The following is a 13,048-nucleotide window of genomic DNA, read 5'->3' on the forward strand; positions in this document are numbered from 1 at the left end:
TACTCAGGGCTGCATCCAGGCGGGTCTTGAAAGTCTCCAGAGAAGGGGACTCCACAACCTCCCTGGGCAGCCTGCTCCAGGGCTCTGTCACCCTCACCGTAAAGAAGTTTTTTTCTCATATTTGATCGGATTTTCTCATGTTTGATTACTATAATAAAAATTGCTACCAAAATTATTTGAATCGGGCCCTCAAATGTTAGGAAATGCCAGAATCACAGGTGTTTAAGTAGTACTTGGCTTACCTAGTGCACCTTGAAGTACACAGTTTTGAAAAAAGAAGCCTGTGCATACAGGACCTTTTTTCCTTCTAATATGGATATTGGATGGTGTAGAGTGAGTGACCTGAGAAGAGAAAAAGAGATCTCAAGTGTAAGGAAGTTAAATATCAAATAGGGAAAAAAAAATAATTAGTTTTTTTTCCAGAATTGTTACATGAGGTTTTTAATCTGGGAATGCTGAGGATATCATTTCCTAGATCTTAAAAATGACATGAAATCACTGTGCCCTTCGCCACAGGAAATTTTTTAAAATAAAAAATACTGATACATTTGAAGATCACTAACAGGATTGACATAAGGTAACTAGTACCTGTACTGTTTTATTCTCAAACAATATTGTGTACAGGAAATAAATTTTACGTGTGGCTCCACAGACTTCTTTTGATTGTCAGTTCCATTCTGGTTCTGAAAGGATGAGAATTTCAGTGGGCGCAGCGTACTCTGCGCATGCTCCTTCATTCCATCCCCCCCAGACCCTTCTTGCCAGGCCTCTTTGCTTCCTTGATTCTTCTCAGCCCAAGCTATCATATTTTGTAAAAGGTGGAAGTAGCGAAGAAGCGGGCTTAGTAATAAGTCTACATTATAGGGTCAATACAATAATACAGGCCACATAGTAAATACGGGAAGGAATTGTTTATTGGCCAAAGGGTCTCTTGGAGAGCAATAGAAGGGTCAGGAAAGAAAGGCAGTTCTGTTTATTTTTCTGTAATGTTTGTTTTTTGAAATAAAAGAAAAAGTATTTCTAATCAACAGTAAGTTCCATCTTGATGAAAACTCCAGATGTCAAAAAAAAAAAGTGTATTTGCACAACTACCCTGTCATTACAGTTGAATTTTCTGCTAGTAGCAACTATGGAGTATTTGCCTTTAAAAATATCCTTTTACTTTTATATTTTACATATTAAAGGTTTTACTTACGTGAATATCTTCATTCCTTACCCCAGAATAAAATGAAAAAATTAGAAGTTTTAAGTCTGTATTCCATTTTGTCAGTAATTTTAGAACAATTTTACAAAAAAAGAATTTATGTCATAACTTCCATTTTAAATATCTGAAAATGAAGACATAGAAAGGGGAATGTCAAATGTGCAGACGCTGGTTGCATTTTGGTTTTGATGACCATTCATAAGGCACACAAAAAAATGTTGATATAGTTGAAATGTATGGTACAATATTGATCTTGTACCTGCTGCATGGTTAACGTCTCTGAACTGTTAAGTGGTGCATATGAGACTAATAATTATTTGAATAACTTGAATCATTTGTAACAAGGTGATTCCGTTTCTTGCGGCAGATACAAAAACGTTGTCTTTTTGATGGAATGAATGTAAAGGCAAATTGTCTTACATTACAAACATGAATTCTCTGTAATGTAGGCAAGGTGGTTACCAAGTATTAAGTTTTCATTTTATAATAGCAAGATAGCCATAAATGCTCATTAGCTCCTACTCCACAATCTCAACAATTACCAGATTTGCTGTATGTATAGCCTAGTACTTTTAACCATAAATTGTAATACATTCCTCAAATAGAAATGTTTCCATAATGTGCTTTATGCTATAGGCCTAAAAACAGATATTGAAAACTATTTTGTGTAGTACTTTATAGGTTTTCACATGAGTTTTGGGAACAGTTTTATTAGCGGATATTTTCTTGATTGTTTTTTTGGAAATATTTAACATGGGTGTTAGTAAAGAGTATTCTATATCTTTTTTAGAGGCACCCGGAGATGAATTTGTTCCTATTTCTTTTTTTGTTTTAAAATCTGACTTGTAGCTGCTATCCTTCTGGCCAAAGAAGCCTGGATGGGTACTCCCTCCTGAGCACATCAATACAACACTTTAATTAGCTGGAAGGTTGCTTATTCCCATATCTTCTGGGATTAAAATCGCTTTCAGTGGAAGAGCTTTAATAATGGCCCTCATTTTATGTTGGTTTATTCGGAGATTTTGTAATTAGTGCTAAGATGTTAAAAGCTGTGGATAGAAAATGAGATATTCTAAGGAAAATCTATTTAATTGTTATTTTTCAATTTGACAATCATAGAATATATTGTGTAATGTTATGTAATGCTGTCCTCTGGCACACGCATTGAAAGAAAAGAGGAAAAATATGTTTTGTAGTCAGGGATACTTATTTTCCATACATTTAATGGTATTCACTGTGCATATTATGCTGCAGAATCTCACTGTGTTCCATTAGACGACTGATTCTGCTGCTTGCTCTTTGACTTCCTATACTGTATGTGTACTGGAGACGTAGGCTCCTAAGACAGTGGGTTTTCCTGGAAGTAGGCAGGTATGGAGCACCCAAAAAAGTGATTGATTTTGCTCGGTTCCATCATGGCTGATTCTGTGCAATAAACTTTTAAAAGATGCTGAAGACTTCTTATTGTGAAATGTGGTACATATATAATGCAGCCATGCCTTTTAGTGTTTGTTCAAGTTTGCGTGATACATCATTGCCTTGGTGCTGTACGTGCAGTACCTAACAGAGTAGATACGTATAGAATGTATACTGTTTGTTTCTGTCATGAATTGATATTACATTTAAATGTTTGCACTGAAAAACCTGTTATCTCATGTAAGGTACGGTATAGCTTTTCAGATATGAGATGAAAGGTCTATTGTTACAGTCTCAGTGCTACATGTTGTTCACTATATGAAGAATATTTTTAGAGTGGTCTTTCTGTCCTGCAGAGCTGCCTTTACATTAAAAAGAAAAAAAAAAAAGACCTACATACATGGTCACTGTTGTTAGTCATTTTTACAGGGGAGGGAAGGAGGAGGGGAAGATGCAGAAATCCTCCTCCTCTTAGACAGTAGTAACAGTGTGAGGATGCCTTGTCCTCATTTTTTTTACTTCTGAGATTTTATTGCTGGCAGCCAGATGTGCTGAAACTCCTGACGACAGCATCTATTCACTGCGTGTTTTTAATAGGCTTGGAGAAATATGAGTAGAGTACATGAAAGCAGCTCAGCTTCACACTTCGTCTGGGAATGCCCAAAAAGCTTACTGCTGTTTAGAATTCTTGCTACAGTCAGGAGAAAGCCGCACGGGTACTAAATCTTCTACGACTGAATTAGAAGAATAATGACTGTACAATTAGCTATCAGCCCCTGCTCATTTAGGCACAGTTTTTACAGAGATCAGGAGAAATATGGAACTTGATTGGCATGTTTGCATTTGATGGTGTGTGCAAAATAGATGACTTTTAAGACAGGTGGTGAAGAAAAATAGAAGGGAAGGAAAGAGAGAAAATGCAATTTGAGACGCTGCGCCAGGTCTGCAATTCTGTTTTATCTCATTTTCATGGGGTTTTCTCATCCCCTCCAAATATTTTACAAAATGATCTTTTTGGACAAACGTTGAACAACACTAGGTGAGTAGAAATGAAACATTTTTGTCTTATCATTTCTGTGCTTATGCTGGTAGTAATCTATTTGCATGTTTTTCAGTGGGGTACTTTTATAATTGCACTCTTAGATTTTAATGTTTTTATGGTAGCAGAGAGTCTCTTCTGTTGGTGCTTTTATGTTTTATGTAAGGATTTAAATGAGAACTCAATCTGCAGAAATAAAGCCAGCAAAGATAGAATAAAATATTTAAGATGGTTATGTATCTTTCAAATACATTAGCTACCATTAGAAGCTAGCATTATTAGCTGTAATCCTTAAAGCATATTAAATATTCATAAACAAATTTGTCTGAGAAAATGATTTCTATGTGGATGTGGCAGTGAAAGGATTAAATGCTCAAAGATCTGTCTGTTTAACCATACATAATTTGTTGGAAGATGTAAATTAGTAGTCCTGCATACCATTTGCAAAACAGGCAGAAAGCAGTTTCTTATTTTTAGAAGACTTAGATTCTGTGTGTGACGCTTTTCAATAATCTTTTTAAGTGGCCAAATTATAGCTGATCAGTGGATGCTTTGCAGCAGGTCAGTCAGCTCTGTAGGCTGCCCTTTTATCAATAGCTATTGTTTTGTGGGAATTGGAAATGATAGGGAGAAGTTGTTGTTTATTGGTGTGAGGTGCTTATTAAATTGGTTTCTTAGGATTTTTTGGGGGTAAACTGAATTAATAATGGCTTATTTTTGTGACATTATTCAGTAAACATACTGTAATACTGATGTTTAGAACTTTTTCATACTGCTATTCAATATTAACAGTAAAAATGGTTAAGAATTTTATCCAAAAGAGTGTGAGTGCAGATCAGGGAGAAAAAGAATCCTGTAGTTTTTTATAAAGATAGTGCACTGATGGAAACATTCTGGAAAAAGGGTGGAAGTAGTATTGCAGAGACTATATCCAGCATTTTAATCTTCTTCTCTTTATGTCTGGGAGAAATCCCTTTTAAATGGGATATTATTTCTTAAATATAGTGATATTTGCACTTAATACTTCAGAAAACTATCATTTTATTTCCCAGAATGTTGTAAGGATTCTCTGCCTTACTGCTGGTGTTTCCATCATAAACATTTTAATATATATTTAATGTTACTGTTTTCAAGTTTTGATATCTCGGTTATGAATTTCTAATTAGGCATGCAAAATGATGGAGGCAGCTTTAGTAATTATAATGACTTTAATGAATTAAGATTTTTTTAGGTATATATGAGATATGTAGTCCGTGAGATTTTTCTTACATCTCTTTGGTGTACTGTGAAATCTCTGAAGCTCTACAAAATGGAGCAATAATTTATGTATTATCAACTGTGATTGCAAAGCAGTGCATATTTCCAAGTGCATAGTTTCGGGCCTGCAGCAACCAACAAAGCCCTTAGCAACTGTTCTAATCAGCTACAAACCAAGTCCTGATTCCCTGGATCTGTTTTCGCAGAGATCAAAGTGCATGCTTTTTGAGGATCAACGTGCATGCTTTTTGTTAATTTTTTTTACAGATACATGTGCATGGTGCTTTTAGGTGTGTATTTTGCTTGTAAGTCTCTGGCAAAAGCTGCATATGGTATCAGTTTCAAGTCAAAAGACATCAGAGAATTATTTTATTGCATTTACTGTGCCTGAGACTTAGAATTATATTTGTTCTAGAAGACTGGCAAATAAGAAAGGACTGTAGGAAACCCGGCCTCCTAACTAGTATGGGACGTCTTATTTAAGATGAGAATTTTTCTATATTTATAAGGAGCGATGTCGTGCTTTTCTAGGTACCAATGCTTTTGACCTCAGGAAAACATTGTGCAATTTTCCAGCAATATGCAGCAGTAATTATGAGAGACTAAGTCATGCTTTTTGTGTCTTCTGAAGTTAAAGTTAGCTCAAAGTTATTTAAGGTTATTGAGTAAAAAGATTCTGTCTTCTGAATAAGTATCAGTATTTTAAATTTGATCTTGATAAATGGGTTTTGAAGAAGTTGTCTATTGAATAGTCACTAAAAAATCCTGCTGGCCTTTATTTTGTAGGCTAGTCCTTTTTGTTGTCTTACTGATTTAAAAAAAAATTTTATTTTTTTCTAATTAAATCAATATAGTGTATGTTTTAGGTAGATTTTTCACTTAAAGCTTTGCACAATTAATGCAACACACTTGCTAAAAACTAACTGTTCATGCATTAAGAGTTAATGTTTCAGAACTGTGGTAAGGAAAACAAAAATACCTCTAGCATGTACAAGATTCCGCTTTGATGAGGTATAATGTGGTCTGTCTCTTCAGACTTTGAAGTTAAATATTTTGTCAGACTAAAAAGAGATGATCTTTTTTCTTTTGAAGGTTTTTCTTTCTATTTTTAATTCTAAAAAGTAAAAGTCAGAGTCCAGAAAGGTAACAGCTGACATTAAGCACAGAACGATTAATTGCTGCTTACAAAAAGTCATGATGTGAAGAAAACAGGTTAATGCGTACTAACAGTATAGTAGATCATGGAATATAAAACAGGAGGTCATAGGGAACCAGGTAGTATGCATATAACTGTTATTAAAAATACATTCTTATTAATTTTCACATGATCTGTTCTTGGAGTTCTTCACTTCTGAAAGTTTAGATATGCTGTGATTTTGTTGCAGAAAAGACAGTTATCTCAGCCTCCACTTTCTGATATTATACCAAACATTAATAGGAACATATATCAAACTGCTTTTTGTAATTTCCCGTAGAAACCTTCCAGTAGTTGGGTTTTTATTTGCGTATTTTTTGCTTTGCAGTAGCTGATGTGAGAGGACCCAAATGGTATTAGGCTCCTCGTGAGTTAGGTTGATTTTACCTTTTAAAAGGGTTTAATTATCCTCTGCTAAGAGCTTCTGTTGGAGGAATATTGCAGTTTAGTTCTCTTTTGCCAGCTGCAGGGCAACTCTGCTCTAAGATGCTATTGTGGGCGTAAAAGAGATAGCTGGTTTCCTGGGCCTTCCTCCTGGTCCTGCACGTCTCTCTCTGACATTACCAACTCCAACCAGTTGAAGTAGTAAGAGCTATGATTTTACCTCAAAATTGTTTCACCTACATTGGGGACTGTAGCGCTATTTCCTGCGTAATAGGCTACTTTCTATTGAAAAATAATTAAAATTACCGCATGTCAGGAAGTCACAAGAATTGTTCTGCATTCTTAGCATTTGGCAAATAGCTAGTTTGTGGAATAAATTCTTCATGTGTCTGGGAAAAGAAGGTATGGGGAAAAAAATCACGAGACCTTTTCTGAAAACATACTAAGTGCTTACTTACATCCAAATTCTAAAGCAGCGTTTAAAGAAGCTTCAGGTTTTTTTGCAGTCTAAAATTTTTCTGATGACTTTCATTGACATACTTTTCATTCAAATGACTAAAGACACTGAAATAAAGTTTTTAATTGTCTTTAAAAACATTTAGTTATCAGATAAGCTGGGTTTTCTGGTTGCCATTCTTCATTTAGAGTTTAGCGTACAAATACTGTGCTGTCAGATGCTCTATTTGTAACAGCATGCTTTGTGAAGTCACAGTTGCTTTGGGCAATATTCAGATTAACACATCACTGCATAATGGCGAGTATCCTTTGTGACTAAAATTGATACAAACTGTACAGAACAGTATCAGTCCAATTTTACCACTGCAGTATGTATTAACAGCTTTTCTCTGAGAATGCCAAGCAATGGATTTACCTAAACCTGGTTTCTCCCATGACACGTTGTTACCTCTTTGTTAAATCTATGTGAAAGTGAATTTGTTGTCTAGGTTGGCCACACAGGGGCATAAGATAACTAATACATTCAGCCCCAAAATAGTACAAAGGTTGTTCACAAATTCTATGTACAGCAGAGATTTAGGAATGGTCCGTGTTTTGAAATTAGACACACTTGGTTTAAAAAAATAAACTGAATTTTCTGTCATTAAATTAAAACCCAATATTTTTAAAGATTCTTACGAGTTTTCACTTTTTCAATCCCTTCAATCCCATCTTTTACATAAATACATTGATTTTCAAAAGGTTACTAAAATACCTTTCAAGTCTTTTCATGAAACCAGATATTTACACAGAAAATATAACTTTAGCAGAAAAATATGATTTATTTTCATTATTTAGTTTTCTGTTTTGTTTCCTAAATATCTGTATGAGCTATTAACTAATGCTCCATTTTATAATGAAGCCATCACATGATGTCAAGAATTACTGGCACAGGCAATTGTTATTTGTCATGGTGCGAGTAATGATTACTTTGACATTGAAGGAAAGAGATCATTTTCTGTTCCTTGGGAAACAATTTTGTCAAGATTTTGCTGTAGAATCAATCTAAGGTTTTTTTCTGACTCTATATCAGTTCAACAAATAAGAGGTTTGCTATAATTCTAAGAGTATGTTGCATTTTCAGCTATTATCAGTCTAAGAGCCAAGGATGAAAACACACTGATGGCATTAGAACTGAGAGTATATTGTCCATATTATGACGTACAATAGTGAATAATACCTGAAGCTGTCTTTCCTCACTTTCAAAAACTAGCTTGTCTATAACTACCTTAAAAATTTTAGATTGTTGTGATTTTCACTTCTGCTCCCTTTTTACCTCCATACTAGATTCATATAATCCTGATTTAAATAATTTCTTGAAATTTGCAGCGGATGTGTTTTCTCAATTGGAAAATCATGCAGTGTTGGAAAAAAATCCAGACGATGTATTTTCTCCTTAATGAATTAAAGGCATAGCAAAGCTATTTCTTCCCCTGGCTCTTAACTCTTTGTGTCTTGCATCAGACACAATCAGAATTCCAAAACTAAGCCAACACCAGCCCTAGATGTCTATTTTTTACTTCAGAGAGGTTATCCATGTCAAATGACCCTCTGTCTTTTTTTTCTTCCTAAAATTAGAGACATAAGCCATATTCAGGTGAATCATGTGCATAATTCAGGTGAATTATGTGCATATACATATATATAAGCAACTGTAAACACACGGGGAAGACTGGCTGGGACAGCAAGTTGTATATAAAAGGCAAAGAGAGACTCTCACAGCTGTGCGTTTGGTGTTTTTTGCACCTTTGCCATGCGTCTCTCTCATAGAGCACTCTATGTCCTCCTTGAGCTGGAATAAGTATATCTAACACCATCCGTCCTTTGCCCCTTGATTTGCTGCTTTGGGAGAAAGTGGGACAAGTAGAATGAGTTTTTAGATCTTATCTTTCTGTTTCCCTTGGAGGAAGCAACTGAATGTACTAACTTGCCCCAAAGCTGTTTCTTTCTGAGAAGTTCTGTATTCCATCCTGTCTTGGCAGCTGTTGTTTTTTGGGTTTGTTTTTTAAATCCCTATTTCTAGGAAAACCATCCCTGTAACATCCTGTTAAAGATATTTTCAGAGAGAGAAAAGTTAAGATGTTTCCTTATAGAACCATTTCTCTTCTCATCTCTTCCAGCTCTGGAGAGAGATACCTTCTGTTACTTCCACCTCAGTTGCTACAGATTTAATAAGGTGACATATGCTTCCTCCATGAATCTCACAGAGCTGTGGATATTTGCAGCCATAACAGGTTTCTCTCTATTCTCATTGTGCATCAGCTGCTGTTATCTGATGACGGTAATAAAATCCTAGCTGGCATATGATTTTAACCTCCCACCAGGAAGAAAAAAGAGGATGGGTCAGAGATGGATAATTTATCTTAATTCAGATAGTACGTTAAATTGACAATTTTAAATAATCCTATATTTGGAAATGATTAAACATGCCTTAAAACTCAATTATTTTTTTTTCCTCACCAGGGTGAGAGCAACAGAAATCTAAGCTATATTTGAGTAACCAAGTTCAACATTTTTGATCAGAACATATAAAAATAATCTCTTTCAATTCTTGAATAACTCAGATAATTCCTGTCATTCCTCAGAACATCCAGATAAGATATGGATATTACCTTCTTTTTCTGGAAGATGAAAAGGCAGAGGCCATGGTATTAAAAAGTGAATAGTGATTTTGCGTACTCAACTTGAAACATTTTAAAGAGATTTGTTCAATGACAAGAGCCCAGTAGTTTATGAAAACTGCATGTTCCAACATGGACATCCAGAAAGCAAAGTTGCTAGCCATGATGCTTGATTAGGTAATAGATACATTTGGAGATAGATTGAGCTGTGATGACTGAAACAATAACTAGCCCCAGCTATCTATTTTACCCTTCCTCGGGGCGCTGGCACTCCGGTAAAACTGGCATGAATACTATGCAAATCTGCTCCATACTGCCTCAGTTTGGAGTTTGGTAAATTGGTATGAGGCAAAGTCAATACACCAGACCGTTTCCTGTAGCTGGTCAGGCTGATATTCATAAATATTTCTGTTTTCCCAGATGTATGGTCAAAAACTCCTGGTGAGAGGCTTCACCAGTCCTGCTTTGCTCAGTACCGAGTATGTAAAAAAATGGTTAACAGCACTCGTGTAGTCCCTTACCTTGCTTTCACTCCTTTTTTTACCCTTTTAGCTCTTTTACTTTTGGGTCAGTAAGTTAAATCATACTCATGTTTATGGCACAACGTGCCTACTAATGGCACAATTCATTTGCCAGGTCAGTAACAGTAATTATAATACCTTGTAGAAACACGGGGCTTCAAAAAACAAACCCTTCCTTATCAGAACTAAGATATGGCTTTGCGTTCCTTGATAGAGAAGTTTTGCCAGGTGTTTCTCCCACCATTACTGACTCACTGAAGCAATGGAATGGAGGAAGACCACTTCTGTTCGTGTGGGCCCTGCTGTTTCTTGATGGTTTTTTTTTTTTCTCTTTTTTGATCTTTTTGGTACAGTGTGATTCTGCGTAGGAAGAGAATTAGAAGGGAAACCAAACCTATTTAAACATCTACTGTCACAATTTACAGGTGGACAGAATGCCACAAATAAAACTGGGAAGTTTGGCTGTGTAGGTCTGGATAAACTGGGGAGGATGGAAGAGAACAGTATTGCAGCTACAATGGTTCTTTCCTTTCAGGTGGGACAGGGCTGTCCTACCAGTTGCTAACTGTGCACCTAGCGTCCCTTTAGATTTCTCAGCAATATACCCTTGATTTTGCACTATAAAGGTGGAATGAGGATTTACTCATAGAAAACACTGTGTTTCAAAACAGTTCAAGAAAGACTGGTATCTGCGCCTCAGGTGATTTACAAAGTTCTGAGAAAAGGAATAAAAACCATAATATTGGCCCCTGAAAAACATTGAAATCTGAGATGAGTATTGGAGGTAACAGTATCATTTTAGCTTTACTCTGAGATAAAAGGTTTGAAGGAGAAGTTGGAAGTATTTCAAGTCCTTGGCTTTACTTCAGCATGTGCTTTGCAATTGGGAGGCAAAGGCAGCTTCTGGTAGCTGCTTTTTGGTTTTTGCCTTTTTTTTTTTTTTCTTTTTTCTTTTCCTTAACCTGACAAGAAATAATTGGGAGAATGAGAAATGAAACAAAAATGTCATGTATTGGAGACTTTTGTCCGAAATTTGTCTAAGTATGCCAGGGATTACAGATAAAATTGCTGAAACATAACTTTCACTGGTTTTAGAACAAGAATTGAGTTGGATTTATTGTACGGAAGTCAGCGTGAATTTGTGTGGTGTCTTTATTTATAAGAATGAAATATGTCTTGATTAATATACTTTATCCTCCCTGCAATTTCTGGCTTATCTTTCTGATTAAGATATACTTCCAAATTCCTATCTTCGGGTATTTGAGATAATTTTTTATCATGAAATTTCATCAATATTTTCAAGAAATTACTTTTTAGTCCATGTCTCTTAGATAGTAATAGCCATATATCTTATAATAGGAACAATAACTTTTACTTGTTAAAAGGCGCACAAAAGTAAGCTGACAAGCAAGGTAATGCAATTATGATAATTGCTTTAAAATAGTTATAATTTTTAACCTATACAATAATACATAAAGTCACAGAGAAATACTCTAAAACAAAGCGGTTTAGTACGTGGTTTAACTACTGTGCACCAAAGATGGGACCATGTGGCACGTATTATGTACATATATTTGTAAGTAGATAATAACCCACTTCATTATTAAGTAGTAGAAAAATGAAATGAGAATATTTTTTGCAAATTTTAGGTTTTTTTCTATGTAACACATTCAAAATATTATTTTTAAAGTGACTTAAGAAGATGATGAATAAAACATTATTAAAAGGTGGAACCTCAGAATTTCAAGAAGACTTTACACTTAAAATATTAATTTATTATTTCTAGACCTACAGAATTTATTTGCAAGTATAGATATCCAAACATAATTTAAAAAAATCTAGGATAACATTAAAAACTTTGGCTGAAGCAGCAAGCATAAAATCTCTCCTCTTGCCCTCTCCTCTTCTATACACCAGTGTTTCTCTTGACATTTCTTGATTTTCCTAGTATCATTTTTTATGTTGTTGCTCCTGTGTCTTCAGATTGCACTCAGAGCAAGTGCCTTTTGCATGGATGCTAGGACCCCAGGCGTAGTCAGCATTTCATTCATGTGAGGACTTCACTTTTTCACTGCTAGTGGTGGCATTGTTCTGCTGTAAAATCACAAGAAAAATGTGTTTTTTTAGAGAAGACCCAAATTTTATAGCTCTTCCATATCACAGTGGCTCTAGCACTGTTTGATCATTATTCAAATAACATAGAGTAAAATCTTCTAAGTGGCCTCTTTTCAAGAAATCTTCCAGTGGAACCTGCTTCATCTAACTGTCATACTTTTGGAAGTTTTGGAAAGGTGGCAAGGAGGACAGAAAAGATTTTAAAATGCAACAAGAATTGGGATATTAAAACCACAGCAATTCAAATAATTTATGTGCATTTGTAGGACACAGCATAATCATGGTGTATAAGCAGTACCTGTAATAGTAATTAAAATCTCTTTATTTTTGAATAAAGCATGAGAAGAAGGTACTAATGTTCAGTCAAAGAACTGGAGGGTGCAGGAGTTTGAATTCTACACCTGCCACTGTCAGCATCTCCTTTGTAGTGCCAGGAAAATCATGTAAACTTCACTGTTTGAGTTTTCTGGGATATATTTTGTTTTTAATACTTCGTGGGAGTCTCTGAAGTTTAATTTATAAATATTTGCAAAGTTCTTTGTGATCCTGGGTTTGTAAGTACACGCAAGTGAAAGATCAAATTAAATTTGTATTCTATTTTCTGGGAATTTAGGTTCATCTTTAGATTTTAGGCCACGTGACAGAGTAACTTGAGTATCTTAGAGATACACAAGGATTTTGTGCCATACCCTTCACTTTCACCAAGGATGCCCTCCATCATACCAGCTGCAAATTGCATTATATTACTAACTACATTATTTCCTTACATACTGTGAGGTACATAGCTGATGTGTCCTCACT

At 35.2% G+C, this 13,048-nt stretch overlaps 1 protein-coding gene across 50 annotated transcripts in view; it reads left to right on the plus strand.

Annotated features, from left to right (window-relative positions):
- The window catches only part of RIMS2 (regulating synaptic membrane exocytosis 2), a 493,643-nt gene that overhangs the window by 151,229 nt on the left and 329,366 nt on the right, over window positions 1-13,048 (plus strand). The window contains exon 1 of one of the 50 annotated variants that reach the window (XM_063327372.1): window positions 3,074-3,659. The exons of 48 other annotated variants lie outside the window; for them this stretch is intronic. In XM_063327372.1, coding sequence (XP_063183442.1) covers window positions 3,538-3,659 — 122 coding nt within the window. In that variant the 5' untranslated portion in view covers window positions 3,074-3,537. Of the gene's footprint in view, window positions 1-3,073; window positions 3,660-13,048 lie in introns of those variants that run through there. One more of the 50 variants, XM_063327373.1, reaches the window with a different exon arrangement.

Source organism: Chroicocephalus ridibundus, chromosome 2 (genome assembly GCF_963924245.1).
Source record: "Chroicocephalus ridibundus chromosome 2, bChrRid1.1, whole genome shotgun sequence".
NCBI lineage: Eukaryota > Metazoa > Chordata > Aves > Charadriiformes > Laridae > Chroicocephalus > Chroicocephalus ridibundus.